General features: G+C 39.7%; 3 protein-coding genes across 4 annotated transcripts; 2 read left to right on the forward strand and 1 right to left on the reverse strand.

The window, feature by feature from the left end:
* Window positions 1–1,216: 1,216 nt before the first annotated feature.
* Window positions 1,217–3,941, reverse strand: LOC121974486 (calcium sensing receptor, chloroplastic-like). The gene is made up of 6 exons (XM_042525572.1): window positions 3,558–3,941; window positions 3,076–3,309; window positions 2,079–2,259; window positions 1,840–1,981; window positions 1,630–1,761; window positions 1,217–1,548 (listed from the first exon to the last, which is right to left on the reverse strand). Exons 1-6 carry the CDS (start codon window positions 3,786–3,788, stop codon window positions 1,272–1,274), a joined length of 1,197 nt encoding a protein of 398 aa, XP_042381506.1. The 5' UTR covers window positions 3,789–3,941; the 3' UTR covers window positions 1,217–1,271.
* Window positions 3,942–4,087: 146 nt separating this feature from the next.
* LOC121974487 lies at window positions 4,088–6,719 on the forward strand. Its single transcript, XM_042525573.1, has 5 exons — window positions 4,088–4,280; window positions 4,680–4,783; window positions 6,238–6,292; window positions 6,364–6,501; window positions 6,577–6,719. The coding sequence occupies exons 1-4, from the start codon at window positions 4,246–4,248 to the stop codon at window positions 6,485–6,487; spliced, it is 318 nt and encodes a 105-aa protein (XP_042381507.1). The 5' UTR covers window positions 4,088–4,245; the 3' UTR covers window positions 6,488–6,501; window positions 6,577–6,719.
* Window positions 6,720–11,084: 4,365 nt separating this feature from the next.
* Window positions 11,085–13,502, forward strand: LOC121974488 (transcription factor bHLH49-like). Of its 2 annotated transcripts, XM_042525574.1 has the most exons (8): window positions 11,085–11,242; window positions 11,350–12,077; window positions 12,185–12,406; window positions 12,498–12,563; window positions 12,647–12,715; window positions 12,808–12,879; window positions 12,968–13,162; window positions 13,245–13,502. In XM_042525574.1, the coding sequence occupies exons 2-8, from the start codon at window positions 11,442–11,444 to the stop codon at window positions 13,329–13,331; spliced, it is 1,347 nt and encodes a 448-aa protein (XP_042381508.1). In that variant the 5' UTR covers window positions 11,085–11,242; window positions 11,350–11,441; the 3' UTR covers window positions 13,332–13,502. The 2 variants fall into 2 exon arrangements, with proteins under 2 accessions (XP_042381508.1, XP_042381509.1); XM_042525575.1 differs by having other exon boundaries at window positions 11,085–12,077.
* The last annotated feature ends 1,400 nt before the right edge of the window (window positions 13,503–14,902 follow it).

Consider the following 14,902-nt stretch of genomic DNA (forward strand, 5'->3'; position numbering starts at 1 on the left):
TCATATGTAATTAATGCTTCTTCTTTCTCCATTGTCAACAGTAGAAGCCACTTGAGGATGCATGTGCTCTTATTCTATGTATCTGCTTGGATCTACGTATACGTATAAAAGCATGCTAAAGAGATGGAGACGTTAACTTTGGTATTTGATATCGACAGGAGAGAAGCAGAGAGTGCTCAGTAAAGAGATATTATAGCTCGACAAAACACAAGCCACTCTTTTTTTTCTTCCATTTTCTTAGCTGTGAAGGGAAGATGATGGAGGAGGAGGAGGGCATATTAATTGCTTTAGGGAGAGAAAGTGGGTGGCTGGGTGGCCGGAAAGGGAAGGTTGATAACTTTATGAAAGGCTGGTTTTGGTGTAATGGGATCAGCAGCCAAATAAAAACAACTTGTGAAATTTGAAAATTCTTTTTATCAATTTAGTCCGTAGCTAATTTATAACAATAAGTAAGAGTTGATTTTCAATGAAACCGATAAAAATGGTGACAAAAGGTGAATACGTTCGTCCCTAGCGTCCCCGTCAATCCGTCCCAAAATCAACACGGAGGAGATAAATCATGGACGACTACTAACTTTTGGAAACCGATAAAAATACTCTATCATGTGATGGACTATTTAATTTCTTATTGATTTACCTATCTACATATGTGGGATCGATCATGTAGGGCATCTAGGGTTATGACCTTTTGCAAAAATGACCTAAAAAAATACTACTCAAGAGTTTGTAATCATTGGTTCTTTATAAAGTTTGAACTTTTTTTTTTATAATTCAAGTATCTAATTCTTACGACTCAATTAATTCTAGAGGCAACTGGTTTAATTCTATAAAAATTTTCTATCGGTCTCCAAAATAAATTATGGAAGTGTTCTATCAAGTAGACGGCAATGGACCCCGTGGTATTCACCATCCTTGTAAGTCCTTCCATGTCAAATCGATACTTTGCTTGTGATTCCACCCATGAGTACTCCGGTCCATGGCCGTCTATCCAAATTTTTCCACTAAATTTAGCACAGAACATATCCCTGAGAATCAAACCGCAACATTCCCTTTAGCTCCGTTACACCTTAACCGTTGCGCCACGTTGAGTATGGTGATCTTTCAGTGAATACAACGGTTAGAGACTGAAATTTGGGTCGCACCCGTTTTGATCTTACTTGCAACGGGGGGTGAACGGGCTCGGTTGCACTCGTACCCATTAGCACACAAGTGAGGATGAACAAATTGTGAAAACTTCCTTTTACAAAAGAATTGAAAGACTGCAAGAACGTTCAGTTATCGACACTTCTTCCTGGAAGAAGTTTCCTAGTCGACTGAGGAGCTGCTGGTGCTGGTCCAGCACTAGTAGCGGTGCCAAATCGAATTGCTGCGGCAGGGATCACCCTCGACGGAGAAAGAACCTCGACGAGCGACACATTGTACGAGTCCGACCCCAATCTACTCTGCACCCAACCTCTGCCTCCGGAGAACCCATCCTCCACCACCCAGCTGTTCTTGAAGCCGAGCTCGGTGAGCGTCCTCGCCACAGTTTTGGCCATATCACAGTAACTGCACGTTTGAAATTCAGCTTACCATCAAAATGTTTGAACACGAGTCATTGTGGTGTAGCAGCAATAGGATGGAACTCACGAGTCAAGGATGACTATGTTGGATCCTTTGTTGAGTCTCTTGAGGTAGGAAATCTTCATCGCCACTAAATCAGCTTGGACTTTCTTGGGGCTCCTCACCTGCCCTTTGATCTTGCTCGGGAGCTCCTCCAAGCTGCAAGAATGAAAGGTGAGACAATTGCATGCACCTGTTGATGCTTTTGGCGCGAAGAATTCAGACAGTGATGCTTACGGCACCGAGATGATCTTGTTCTTGGCACTCGAGGGTAGGCTAGGAACACCTGCTCGGTTCTTGTCTTTCTCTGATCTTATGTCGATCAGTACATAATCTTGTGCAGAGATCAGGTCTAGTGTCTGAGGAGCACTGAGACTGCCTGGTTATGAAACATACACAGAGGCAGAACAAGTGTTAAAATACAAGTAGATGGAGATTTCAGAGTGAACTATTTTGTGAATGTGCCACTTGGGTACCTTGGTAGCCACGGAGTGCTGACCAAATAGGTGGTAAAAGAAGGTATCCGACAAATAATGCTCCGGCAGTAACAACCAGGGTCGAGGGATCGGAGGATGTGATTGTCTTTGCAGTTGCTGAGGCTATGGGTTTTGCTACTTCGATGATTTTTATTGTTTGTTGTGCTGCACCTGCAATTGTCTGTCGAAAAGAAAGAGAAGTGAAAATGTATGTCTATTGTAGCAGGTCATACATTCAAGAAAAGGGGGGGAAAATCTAATGGATATGAATTGTTTCTTGATAGAAACTGAATTGAAGATTACAGAGGATTAACAGATCAAGGAAAACACAAACTACTAGATGAATGAATAGAGTAAAGGTTGATTGATTGCAACTTCTGCAAACTGATCAGTCGTACCTCAAACTCGACCTCCAACTGAAAAGGGCCTTACTCATCGAACAAAAGATCTTGGTCAAGACAATCAAGAAGGTCCATACTCTACATCATAATGCCATTTTGTACATGCTGGTCCAAAACCATTTTGAGTTCACATCAACATGGAACCACCACACAGCAACAAGTTTGATTATGCCAAGGTCAATCATCATCTATCAGATTCAGATCTCTCTTCATAACAGAGTATCCCCAACTAAAAGTGATGATCGACTAGGCATCAAAGCAAACTTCAATCATATTGCAAATTAGCTACACTAGCAGACCAGAAACTTGAACCATAGTCCTCCACAACCTTATAAATTTTTGGGCAATACCTTTTCGCAAAAAGTGTGCAAGCTTTGACCTGAAATTCTCTAAGTCTTCAGCTAGAACCTAACTTGGTCTTCAGAGTGTGATTTTGCAAGGTTGTTTCTTGAATTTTGCTCCAATCCTTTTCATATTCACATACTTGGATATAGTTGATGATCAACGACCAAGCAAAAACTTGTCTAACAAATTGAGTTAAATAAAGGGAACACATGGGCAAAGACTCATAGGTTGAGAATTAGCAAGGAAACAACCTGTGCGGCAGAGACAACAGGGCTGGGATCAACTCCGGCGCTCAGAAGAGCCTCTTTGGCTTGCTCGGAAGCGTCAGAAACAACCGGAGAGGCTGCCCTCAGTGCCTCATTGCTCGCGCTTTGCAAGATTGGCAGGGCAGCATCCACCCCCGGCTTTAGGGTATCTATCAACGTCTTGAACACGTCAAGCGAGAAGCCCCAAACTGTGGAAGCAGCATCAACCGCATCCTCCGCCTGTGAATAAGTTTAGAGCAATTTAGCAGTGAAGTGTATAGAGCATGTTTGAATTTAACTGTGTCACGAAAATGTCTAATTCTAAACCTAAAATTTTTATTCCCCTTTTCAGAACCTGAAGATTTATCATCCCTAAGATCGATTTCAGTAAATTTGTCGAATGTGGGTTCCAATTAGATAAATTTGGTCGTCGAACAAGATAAAGTTAACAAAGAGAAGGAAAAAAACTTGATTTTTTTAAGTGGAACCTTGGCGAGAGAAGAGATTATGTCTTCGGAGAAAGCCTTGGCTTCGCCGGTAGCGGTGGCGGAGAGGACGGCAACAAAGGAGAGCGCGGCAGGAGTCCGCTGCCGAGGATGACATTGCCGTCGACGAGCAATCTTCATCGGCTGCTCCTGTGGTTTGGGGATGGGAGCTCGAGGACCGGCGGTCGCGATCGTCGTCGCCGAAGCAGCAGCCCGGAACACCACCATCGCCATCTTCTCCGCCTCTTCCTCACTTGCCTGACCGGCAGATGCAAGCAATTAAGATTCAAGAGGATTGGAGCATCGCTCTCGCGGGACGAGGAGCCAATCGAGTGGTGGATCTCGATCGCGGAGATGGATATCATCCTCTCCGCCGTGCCTTTTTTTGTGGCGCGATGAATTGATGCCTCAGAACAACCCTCTCTTTCCACCTGCGAACGCAGGCGGACAGCATCGTGGGATCCTTATCGTCTTCCACTATTACTGATAAGCAACGATCTGTCCGTCCACGTAGCATATTTGCGGCGAAGAACCCACTAAATAGACGGCTACGGATAGTTTTTGACGAGGTAACAATTGGAGCGGATCCCGGCCTCGAGGAAAGCTTTATTCCCCCTGTGAAGAGGAGGCGGGGGCGTCGGTCACAGCGATCGGGCGTCGACGACGACGACGACGACGAAGCGACTCCGCCATGGAGACGAGGTCCGACGAGGAAGGCAAGCTTCCGTAAGTCATATTTTTCTCCTCCTCTTCCTTCTATTTCCGTCGTCTTTCTTCGATAACGAACTCGGCGGTCGAATGAGTCAGATCGGACGAATTCCTAGAATCTCTGTTCATTGCTCGGCTCAACTTTCAGTATCTTTTCAAAATGTTTCTTACCCCGCTTCATCTCCGCAGTATCATGAGCCCAAGTCAGTCCTCCAAATGGAGTTCTGCTTATCGCAGATTTTTTAGTTAGGAAAAGCGTTATCGCCTGGTTCGATATGCTTAATGTAATCATCTGCGAGAACTTTTTGATGGATCGAAATTCTCCCCAACATTTTTTTGTTTTCGAGTCTTCAATGCAGGCACTGAATTATTTCCTGAAACGGCAATGACATGAACAAGTATGTCACAATGTTACAGGGACATTGATGCTGCAGAGCATGAAGAGAAGCACAGGAGGTATGAGGCTCTTTATGCTCGACGTTTAAGGGCCAAGTACTTTTCCAAGAAGGCTGTAGATGGAGGTATAGATTAAATTTGTATAAGTTCAGCTTAGAAAATCATATGATGATGGTATTTGCGTCTTATTGTTCCTATTGGCAGCTGGAAATATTCTTTTATTCTCGATAACTTCAGTTATTTTAGTCTTTGGCATCCCAACATTGTCAATATCTGCATAGCTCTAATCCATTAGCTTGTCAATCTCAAGCTCTAGCCCCAAAATAACCATGTGAGACTAAATTGAATGTCCTCCATCAAGAACCATAGCCTAACTTATTAATGCAAAGTATTTGATATTGTAAAGTTAACTTTGTAGAGCTTATTTTGGTAGATGCTTTTATTCAGGAGAATAAGTTGAGTTTGGTAGTTCTTGATTTGGTAATCGCCATGATTTAGAGATCAGGAGTTTTTTTTTTTAAGGTTGATTGTCTTTGGGTATTGAGAGGTTTTGGGAAGGCTTCCTGCATGATACTGTAGCCATTGTTGAACTTCACATACTGCTAATTAGGGATGATTTTAGGCCTGACAGGGAGATCGAGCCTTAAGTGGGATATAGTTTTTTCACCCTGACTTCGCATACCCTGCATCAAGTTCAGTTTGTAACCTATACTTTATAGATGATCATGTATTATATTATATTTTATTACCCGTCTGGTACCCAACCCGCAGAAGAGGCGGGCAAGGGATGGTGAGGATAAGTTTATCCCATAATCTCCCCCACTCTATCGTCATCCTAGCTGTGTGAATTTTGTTTTGCTCCCATGTTGCATCACAAATCATCCTAACTAGTGGTATGTGAAAACGAATAGTGTCTACACTATCACATAGGCAGCCTTTAACAACGTTTCATCATGCTTAGAATTAGGTTTGCTCACAATTTGCACAGTGAGAGTACCAACTCATTAACTTAATTATCAGACCCAAATAGTGGCTTAAATGCTTAAGCCTAAATCAATTAGTCCACAACTCATTAAACACTCCTATTAGCTCACAACTCGATACATGGAACTAAATTAAGATGTTATAAACATAGTCCATCATTGACCAACCGAATGTGAATAGATCACTATATTACAAGGCTCTGTTTATCTGCAGATGCAAATTGAGTGTATTATGAGGATCTAAATATCTCTTTAGATATTAGATCTCCATGTACATGTTTATATATGTACGAAAAAGATATAAATATATATTTTAGAACATATATCACAAGGAAATAAACTAACAATTAGATTACTAACACAGCTGTTCACCAGTTATGGTGTTTGATCCTAATCTCTGTTATTCCATGTTTTATTGTTGCTGTATTCTTGGGATTGGAATTCTGAAGTTATTAGATGATCTGGCTAGAAAAAGCCATTACCAATCAGAATATTAACTGGTTTCATATTTTATTAGATGCTAATATATAATCTAATTTTCAGATGTAGAGAACACTCACAATTCTGTTCATCTCTTGTCTGTAATTCCTCCACAGGGGATATATATGACCACGAAACTACGATTGATAATGAGGTCATAAAATCGAGCAGGTAGTTTTCGTATTACTTTTTGTTTCAAAGTGATTCAGTTTTTATCCATGTCTTCTTGCCCCTTTGTATAGATGGCCTTGTACAAGATCATTTGCTGACCCAATTAAATACCTGGAAGAGAGGAACCAATCATCTTACGAAACAGAAGCCACAGGCACTCCCAAACAGAAACAGACTCCTAAGAAGAGCAGTTAGTGGTTTTCTAAAAGGTAATCGCAAGACGCATGTGTATTGTTTGTCGACTGCCTTTGATATTATGTTTTTTTTCCCTTCATCTTTTGCAGCTAAGTCTGGAAAAGGGCGATATGTGGAAGTTTGTTAGAGTTTCATTAACAGATGCTCACCTTTGATCAATTTTATGAGGCAAACTACTTAAATTTGAGTTGTAAGACATGAGATAATTGCTATCCATTGATTGTTTATGATACTTCTCTGTCTTATTCCTCTTATGGACTTCAATGGTTCGAGTGATACTGCACTTCTACCAAATACAGATACTAGTTTCTTGATTTTAGTTCAACTTAAGAATAGATTACCTCAAGTAATTGGGCTCCTTGTTACCTCAAAGTGAATATCATGGTTACTGAATAATTCACAATAGGTAAACCTCTTGATCTTGAATGAAATGTTTAGGCATACGAAGACAGTTCTATCACAATCTAGAGGTGCACGACTACAGGTCCACCCTTAGCAATGCGTGATGAAGACGGTTCTACTAAACAAAGAGATGCACAAACCTAACCATTGAAGAAACACTGCACTGCTTGCTGGTAACACATAGGCCGAAGAAGACCCAAGAACATACTGGTCAGATATCAATCGATCTGCACTGTATGACATAATTGACACAAATAGACCACAGTTTATTGTAGCTGCCACTCACTATTTGTTCAAACAAGTCCTTGTTGGCATTAATGTGAATGACAAAGGTGGTGGATGGGAAGAGATTCTTTTAGGAATGGAATTTTAGTCTCATATTCATATTCAGAGTTTTTTTTTTTATAATGAGGTTGGTTTATAATGTATCGCAACTATTGGAGTTGAGAACATATGCATATGCATGACTAGTGCAAATTTGAATTAAAGCAAAATTTGTCTAAATGGATTAATCAATATTTTATCACATGAATCATTCTTTTGTTTGTTGCAGCGGGGGATGGGATCTTTTGGTCCCCTTGTCCTGGTCTGCTCTTGGACCAGGATAAGGGGATTGGTGGGAGACAATGACCTCCACCTGTTAATAGGCGGGGGGGTCATTGCCCCCACCCATCCAAAGACTAGATCAGGGACTGGTCCAACTTTTGCGGACCAGAGGATCTCATCCCTTGCAATGGAGAGAAAGAACTCTACACAATCAGTGGCTGGCATTTCAAGACAATAAACGACTATTGTTCCCCCTTGTTTCTTCCTCTCCACCTTACATTTTATGTGAAAGAGTAATCAAAGTTTATCATTGTATCATGGGAAAGAGACATCCCTTGTAATCTCAAAGCATAATCGGAGGGGGGTAAATCTATTTTAAGGAAACTGTATCAAACGGAGGCATTGATGTTTCCTTTCCCTGACTCAGAATTGCTATCCTGACTTGGTATAGTGATTCACTCATGCGATATTTGTCAATCGAGTTGTTAGGTTTCCCGACTCGACTTTCCCAACTCTACATTCGACAACTTGCCATCACTCGGCATGGACCCGGAGGCACTCGACTTCCACTCAAAAGCACTTTGTTGACTCAGCACTCGGTGACTCGACACCTTACTTCCCGCTCGGACTCGAAAAGCATTCAGGAGCATTCGTCGTTCGGCCGAATCAATGCTCAGACCTCACGGTACTCAATAACATGCTCAGGAGCAGTTCAGCGATTTCCCATTCAGATTCGGGAAGCACTAGGAGCAATTCAACAGGCCTAAGAGCTAGACTGACAACTTAAGATTATCCGCTCATACTATCTCGTAGATAAATCTAAAGTTGAACTGTAATTTCAATTCATCAAAGTTCCCTTTAACTCCGACAATAATCCCCCCGATAGATTGTGGAATAACTTCCAAAGGTCCTCCATGAGAGGACTAATCGCACAGAGTACTAATGCAATTTCCATCATAAATCCTACTAATCACACAGAGTACAAATGCAATATCCATCATAAATCCTGAAAACCAACAGTTATCCATGTTGGATTAGTTCAACCTTAAGCTGCAGCACAGCTACAGAATGATGGTTTCCTTCATTCGAAGAAAAGGAAGAGATGTGTGTGGCATGCACTCTGTGCAAGCGATGATACTCTGAAACTGGATTATGGAAAGGTAAAAGTTCAACCATGCCTAAGAGATCTCTCGAAAGGATGTTACTTTCGCAAAAGGAGTGCCATGCCTCCTTAAAATTGTCCATTGCCTGAGCTCTCTTGGCCAAGCAAGAGCTTATGGGCAATCAATGCACTCATCTTCCCCTTGCAAGGAAAAGAGATTACTTGCTAAAGAAACCTACTCATTCTTCTTGACAAGTAAAAGAAGACGACACGAATAATTAAATTCCACAATCTATCAACTTTCTTTTTTTAATGTACATAGAGAAAAGTTGAGAGAGAAAACAGAGGGTAATTTCCAAGACAAGTCACAAGAGAACATTAGACAAAGCAAGGTGACTTACCTAAACCCACAAGTACAATTCCATGTTCCTGAAACGCTTTGCCATCGCTTTAAAGTTTAGCATCTAACCTTGGTAATTAACAAAGCAAAGTGCACAGGGGATTAATATAAAGCATAGTCTAAGCATGCTCGAGTCCCAAGGACACTTAATAATGACATTGGACAGAGTATTGATTCTTGGGTGAATTCATCTGTTACAGTCAGAATAGTCTTTAACAAAAACAGTAGAATAACATCTTGAGATGGTCCTGCTGGTACCTGCCATTTGCAAAATTAAATGCACAAAAGACTCCCAAGATAACTCCTAACCCTCTTTGTTAAGGAAGCCTGGTTTTTTCATCTACCTACTCATTCTCTTTTCCTTGCAATGATTGCAAACGCAACTAGGGTTCTTCTCTCAAATGAAAGCATGTCTCAACCCCTGAGTTTTCATGTTCTCTTCAAAACTCCAATGCAATCTGGTTTTCAAATGTAAATTTAAATGCAAGCTTGGTTTAGATTATCAATGACATTGGCTGGTCGTACTAGTATCTACTGTTAAAGTCAACCACAAATATGAAGGAAATCTACCTAATTAAATAGCAACTCATGTGAATATAAATGTTGCCCAATTTAATTCAAAGCTAAGTCGGCTACTGTCTAATTGTTTATTTAGACAGAAGTATAGTGATATGTAATGAAATGCTCAATTCCTATATTTAATTTTTTATTTTCATAAAGTGAGGGAATGGAAAGAGATAAAACTCTACGTTTCTCTTCTTCCAGAGTAATGCATGGTTTCTTCTCTAGATTGAATTTATTTATTCACTCGATAAAGTTCAATATAATTTTATATTATTATAATATGTTAAAAAGAGAAGAAAATATATTTTATTTATTGTATAAATATCCTAACTAAATTATTAATACAATAATACATCTGGATAAAAATCTCAAACTTCATGAGTGAGCTAAACTATAATTAGGATCCACTCAACTCATTTACAAAGATATCTTATCATTCTTCATTTTTTTCCTAGAATCTCAAATATTTCGATTTGAAATTAATTAGCTCTTCTCAGAGGGATTATATAACATATATGATATATATTCACTCTTTTTAGTTCAAAGCATTTTTGCTAACATAAATTGACTTGAACAAATTTTAAAGAATTTTTAAATTTTTTCTATCCTCAAACTTTATTTTTGCCTTATTTTATAATTTTTTATTTTTCATTTTTATTTTATTTTTTGTATGGTCAATCCATTTTTACTCTAGTTACAAGGAACCCACTTAGATACACTAAATTCTTAATTAATTTATTTTCTTAGTCTTTGCTAATTAAAGACTACTCCCGAGGTTAATAAAAGGAAAGTCCGTTACGTTGCCTCAGGCACCCTCCCAAGGTCATTATATTCCATCATTATCTTCATGGACCCCCAAAATCATATAAATCTTAGACAAGCGTGCAAATATTATATGTATAACAAGTAGAATTGCCATGAATTCTTAAGCTAAGTCAGATGCATGCATATTTTTCCTATAAATGATGAATATTGATCACAAATTTTCTTATATGTTGACGTATGTGAGACTAAATAAAATTTGCATAAAATTTACACCAATTCAAATGAGCCAAATCATTGTGAGAGAACCTTTCGAGATCTTAAACATGATATCACTGGAATGGTTGGCAATGTCAGCTTGCAATATGCATGTCGAGCAATTAAAAATAAGCATCGAATAAAATAATTCCTAGATAAAGTTAAAGAAACCCACCCTCTACTATTATAATGGTGCTTTGGAATAAAGAAACAGACCTATAGAGTTAGGATCCCCTCCAATTCTTATAGAGAAATCAAATTTAGGACTTGTAATTTGACCATGAAAACTGTCTGTCTACTCATCTTATCAAGTAGTTTAGTAGGATCAAATGCTAGATGCAATTAAAAAAAAAAGCACTAGATAGAATCTGAAATATTAAATGGAAGTAGGACTTACAGTTGTGTAGGCAGCGTGAATATAAAGTAAAAGGAATCTGGTGCTTGGGTATTTATCTTTGTCCAGTCAAGAAAATTTATTGTGGCTATGTGCTGGCCATGAAAGGTTTGTTTCTGGTACAGTAATATCTTAACTATGGAACAACTTAATTCATTTCCTTGTATGATTGATTACTTTTCACCTCTGGTTACAGCTAGGTGCTTGCAAGTTGTGTCTTTCTTCAACTCGTCGGTCTTTGGAGTATTTGGTCAGCCCTACCCATTTTCTTGAATAAAAGGCTTGCTTTGATCTTGCTAGACTTCCAGTGTTCTTGTTTCATTGTTGGTGAGATCTTGAATTTTCACCTTTTTCCTTCTCTTTATACTCGTTTCTAAGTAGCTTCATGTTCATTGATCCATGTACCTTGTTTTCTTTGTAAACTCTGAGCACAGTTCAGTTTCATAGCATTGAGATCAAAGTGGGAGCACTTCACATTTGCTGAACTGTTTGATTTAGTTTATAGTCAGCAAAAGAGGGGTGTTCAATGGATATGCATGAAAAGGATCAGTGTCACTCACTAAAGAGTGAAGATAATTTGGAGTATAGCAATCCTGGAAATTCCTCATTTCTGCTACCAAACAATCCCTCCATTAGGTCAGTTTCCGGCAATTCTTCGGTCACAATCGGTCAAGCAAACCAGAGTGGTCCTTTCTCAAGCTCGTCAATTCCTATGGATGATCCATTTAGCATTGGCTTTTGGAACCAGTCCACAAAACCTACAGACTTGGATTTGTGCAAAAACAACTCGCCGGCATGCAGCAATCCAGTAAACGGAAACTCAAGTTTGAATGTGGAATGGAATTCTTCAGATTCATTTTCAATTGGAGGAACTCTACTTCAAGCTGCCAATCTATCACATTTCCCAGCTGACAAAGCTTTTGCTGGGAGACCTGCAAGGTTGTCATGCTTCACTAATAGTAGTATAGATGGCATGATGAGTCCTTTTAGTTTGGCTCAATCGGCAAGTCTTTGTGCTAATGCTACATTAGGTGATGAATCCGGAGCTCAGATTGAAAAGAATAAAGAACATAAGAATAATTTTGATGGCGTTGTTGTCTCGAGTGATCATCCGTCTTCCTGCATAGCTCTTGGTGCTGTGAAAAGAAAGAGAAACACTGAGGTAGTTCTCATCTAATTTCTCCCTTTAATGTAGTTGATTTCTTCTGTTATGTTTCCTCCTCCTACTGATCACAAGTAGACTTCTTAATGGGCGCAACTGTGTTGTAGGATATGCCATTGGATCAAGCACAAGAAGCTTCACATGTATCTCGGGAAATGGAAGAGAATTTGGAGTTTGAACAGAATGCTGAGCCAAATAGTCCATCTGTTGTCACTGATAAGCCTAGAGGAAAGCAAGTAAAAGACAGCAATGAATCTTTGAAGGATGAATTCATTCACATCAGAGCGCGGCGCGGCCAAGCGACAAACAGCCATAGTCTTGCAGAAAGAGTAAGCTCTTGCCGCCGCCTTAAATGCCGCCTCCTTGATGAACCTGTGCAAAAGTAAATTTATATGGTAGATATCCATTCATGTGTCACAGGTAAGAAGGGAAAAGATCAACGAGAGGATGAAGCTTCTACAAGACCTGGTTCCTGGTTGCAGCAAGGCAGATTTCTTTTGTTCTCCTTAAATCCCCACATATGAAAAACAAATTTTGTGGTTCTTATCGACTTCAGCATGATACTGTAGGTCACAGGAAAGGCAGTAATGCTCGATGAGATCATAAACTATGTTCAATCACTGCAACAACAGGTTGAGGTATGTGTGCTTCAAGTCATGAACAAATTAAGTTTCCTGAATAAATAGTCAGAGGAAGATTGAGTAATGCAATTCATACTTTATGTTGCCAGTTTCTTTCCATGAAGCTCGCAGCTATTAATCCAAGGTTGGGCATTGACATAGATTCAGTTCTTTCTAAATACGTAAGTGGCAGGTTAAATCTTCTGCTTTTATCAACTTAAATTGTTTCATAGAATGGCTCATGATATGTTTGATTATTTTCAATTGCAGCTACTTCAGTCCTATAATGGCACATCAGGTGCCATGGCTTTCCCATCAAGCAGTGTTCATCCTCCAGTGCATACATCTCAGCAGGGTTTGGTCCAAGCTGGGTTGCAAGTCATGGCAAACCCTCCCGACTCGCTTGGAAGATCCATGAATATCCAACTGGCTGCAGTGCATGAATATAAAGAATCTAAAATGCAGGTATTTGTTTACAATCTGTTCTTTTCTACTACTCATATAATTTCATTTTCTTTGCCGCACTTAACTTTCTGTTTATGGACAGGTGAGTAATTCATGGGAGGAAGGGCTGCAGGGGGTTATGCAGATGGCATATAGCAACAATGTGAATCTCAATGCTCGTGGACTTTAACAGTAAAACCACAGAATGTGAATGAAGTATGGGACTGAGACACTGTGACTATTGCTCGTTAAATTGAAGCTTCATACTTCATATTCTTGCAAAAAGATCCAATTCCATTCAAAGACTTTATATGCCTTGTGCTTGTTGGTTATAGTATTATCTTGTGCTGGAAATATACAAGCTCACATGTTGTTTGAGTTGTGCATTTGTCTCACCAACACATAAATTGATTGTCCTCACTGAATATATATTGTAGCAAAAGGTGATTATGCTCACCCTAGACGCCACTCACAGTCCATCCCTAAGATATGTGAAGGGAGGTAAATCATGAGGTCAGCTTATAGCCGACCGCCAAGTGGCTAGGGGATGGGAAGAGTCATGAATATATGTAGCATACACTGCTACAAAAGCCCACAAAGCATGATAGAAATTATACAATTGAAACAACCTCAAAGCCCCATTCCAGGTGTGTGCAGCACCATCAAAAAGAGCATTAACATGAGTGATGAAAGGAGGGATTTCACCAAAAGCTCGCTAACTGAAGAGGAGATAAGGACTGACACTAAAATGATTCAAGAAAAAAAAAACTACTGAGGTACACATAGGTGTTTTTGAAACAAAAATGCCCTCTTTATGCAATTGTGAACTACAACTGTTGAGAGAGTCCAACCATCTTCCGAACAAAGCTGAGACTGAGCAGAATTTTTCATCAAAATGAGCTCATTTCAGGAAATTCAGATAGAGCATGGGTAAGTCTAGTATGATGGACCTGTTTTGACAGAGCTTTCAACCAAACAATCCAAGCTCCAATGCCAACAGTTTTCAAAGATTGGAGATGAAACAATGTAAACAAGTAAGGTGGAATATGAAAGAACAATTGATCAGTCTTCCGGCAAAGCTGCAACTTAATTGTGGCTGAGAACACAATGAGAGTCTTGCAAAAGAACACCCCGGTGAATAAGACTCATATTTGGCATCTGGATCTCAATGGAGAGAACCATTTGCCTCTGAACTTGATGGGCGAGGAGATGATGTACCATGCCACCAAGCAACATGAGGGACAAGGTTGTGGTGAGTGTTGTTGCTAAAAGAAGAGCCACCTGATTCATGCAATACACAAAAAGAAGCAAGAAAGGCCTAGGCAGCATAGAAAACCATCGTTAAGAGCACACTGTCAATAAGTAGACATCCTCCTGAGATAAGTAGACCTTTTGCCGAGGTTCAAGGAATCTTTGCAATAAGTTCATCTCGGAAATCCATGTCAGATACATAAGCGTAACCAGAATCCTTTATACACAATAGGAGGATGTGCAAGGGACAACTAAAAGACTCTTGCTAGATCTTTGGTGATGTCCTACTGACTACCAATATTGATATGAGGGACACTACATGAAGTAAAGTGGCACTGAGAATGTCTAAGTTACCAATCTCCTGTGATATGGTTTTGAGACTAGGATTGTACAATTAGCAAATTGTAAAATTTAAAACCAGTGCTACACTGCTACTACATCCTCAAGTATGACCAGATATAAAACCCAATTGCTACCCTTCTATGCAAGTATTTTGAAAGGCATTATGAG

The sequence above is a fragment of the Zingiber officinale genome, chromosome 4B (genome assembly GCF_018446385.1).
Source record: "Zingiber officinale cultivar Zhangliang chromosome 4B, Zo_v1.1, whole genome shotgun sequence".
NCBI classification, from domain to species: Eukaryota; Viridiplantae; Streptophyta; class Magnoliopsida; order Zingiberales; family Zingiberaceae; genus Zingiber; species Zingiber officinale.

Bases quoted from the DNA above. Each gene is read 5' to 3' on its own strand.
- LOC121974486 (XM_042525572.1), bottom strand. From the start codon at position 3,788: ATGGCGATGGTGGTGTTCCGGGCTGCTGCTTCGGCGACGACGATCGCG. The intron at 2,260-3,075 runs GTTGTTTCCTTG...TCTTTTCGACAG, and splicing joins CTGTTGTCTCTGCCGCACAG to ACAATTGCAGGTGCAGCACA. The intron at 1,549-1,629 runs GTGAGTTCCATC...TCAAACGTGCAG, and splicing joins AACATAGTCATCCTTGACTC to TTACTGTGATATGGCCAAAA.
- LOC121974487 (XM_042525573.1), top strand. From the start codon at position 4,246: ATGGAGACGAGGTCCGACGAGGAAGGCAAGCTTCC. The intron at 4,281-4,679 runs GTAAGTCATATT...ACAATGTTACAG, and splicing joins GACGAGGAAGGCAAGCTTCC to GGACATTGATGCTGCAGAGC. The intron at 4,784-6,237 runs GTATAGATTAAA...ATTCCTCCACAG, and splicing joins CAAGAAGGCTGTAGATGGAG to GGGATATATATGACCACGAA.
- LOC121974488 (XM_042525575.1), top strand. From the start codon at position 11,442: ATGGATATGCATGAAAAGGATCAGTGTCACTCACTAAAGAGTGAAGAT. The intron at 12,564-12,646 runs GCAGATTTCTTT...ATGATACTGTAG, and splicing joins TGGTTCCTGGTTGCAGCAAG to GTCACAGGAAAGGCAGTAAT. The intron at 12,880-12,967 runs GTAAGTGGCAGG...TTTCAATTGCAG, and splicing joins ATTCAGTTCTTTCTAAATAC to CTACTTCAGTCCTATAATGG.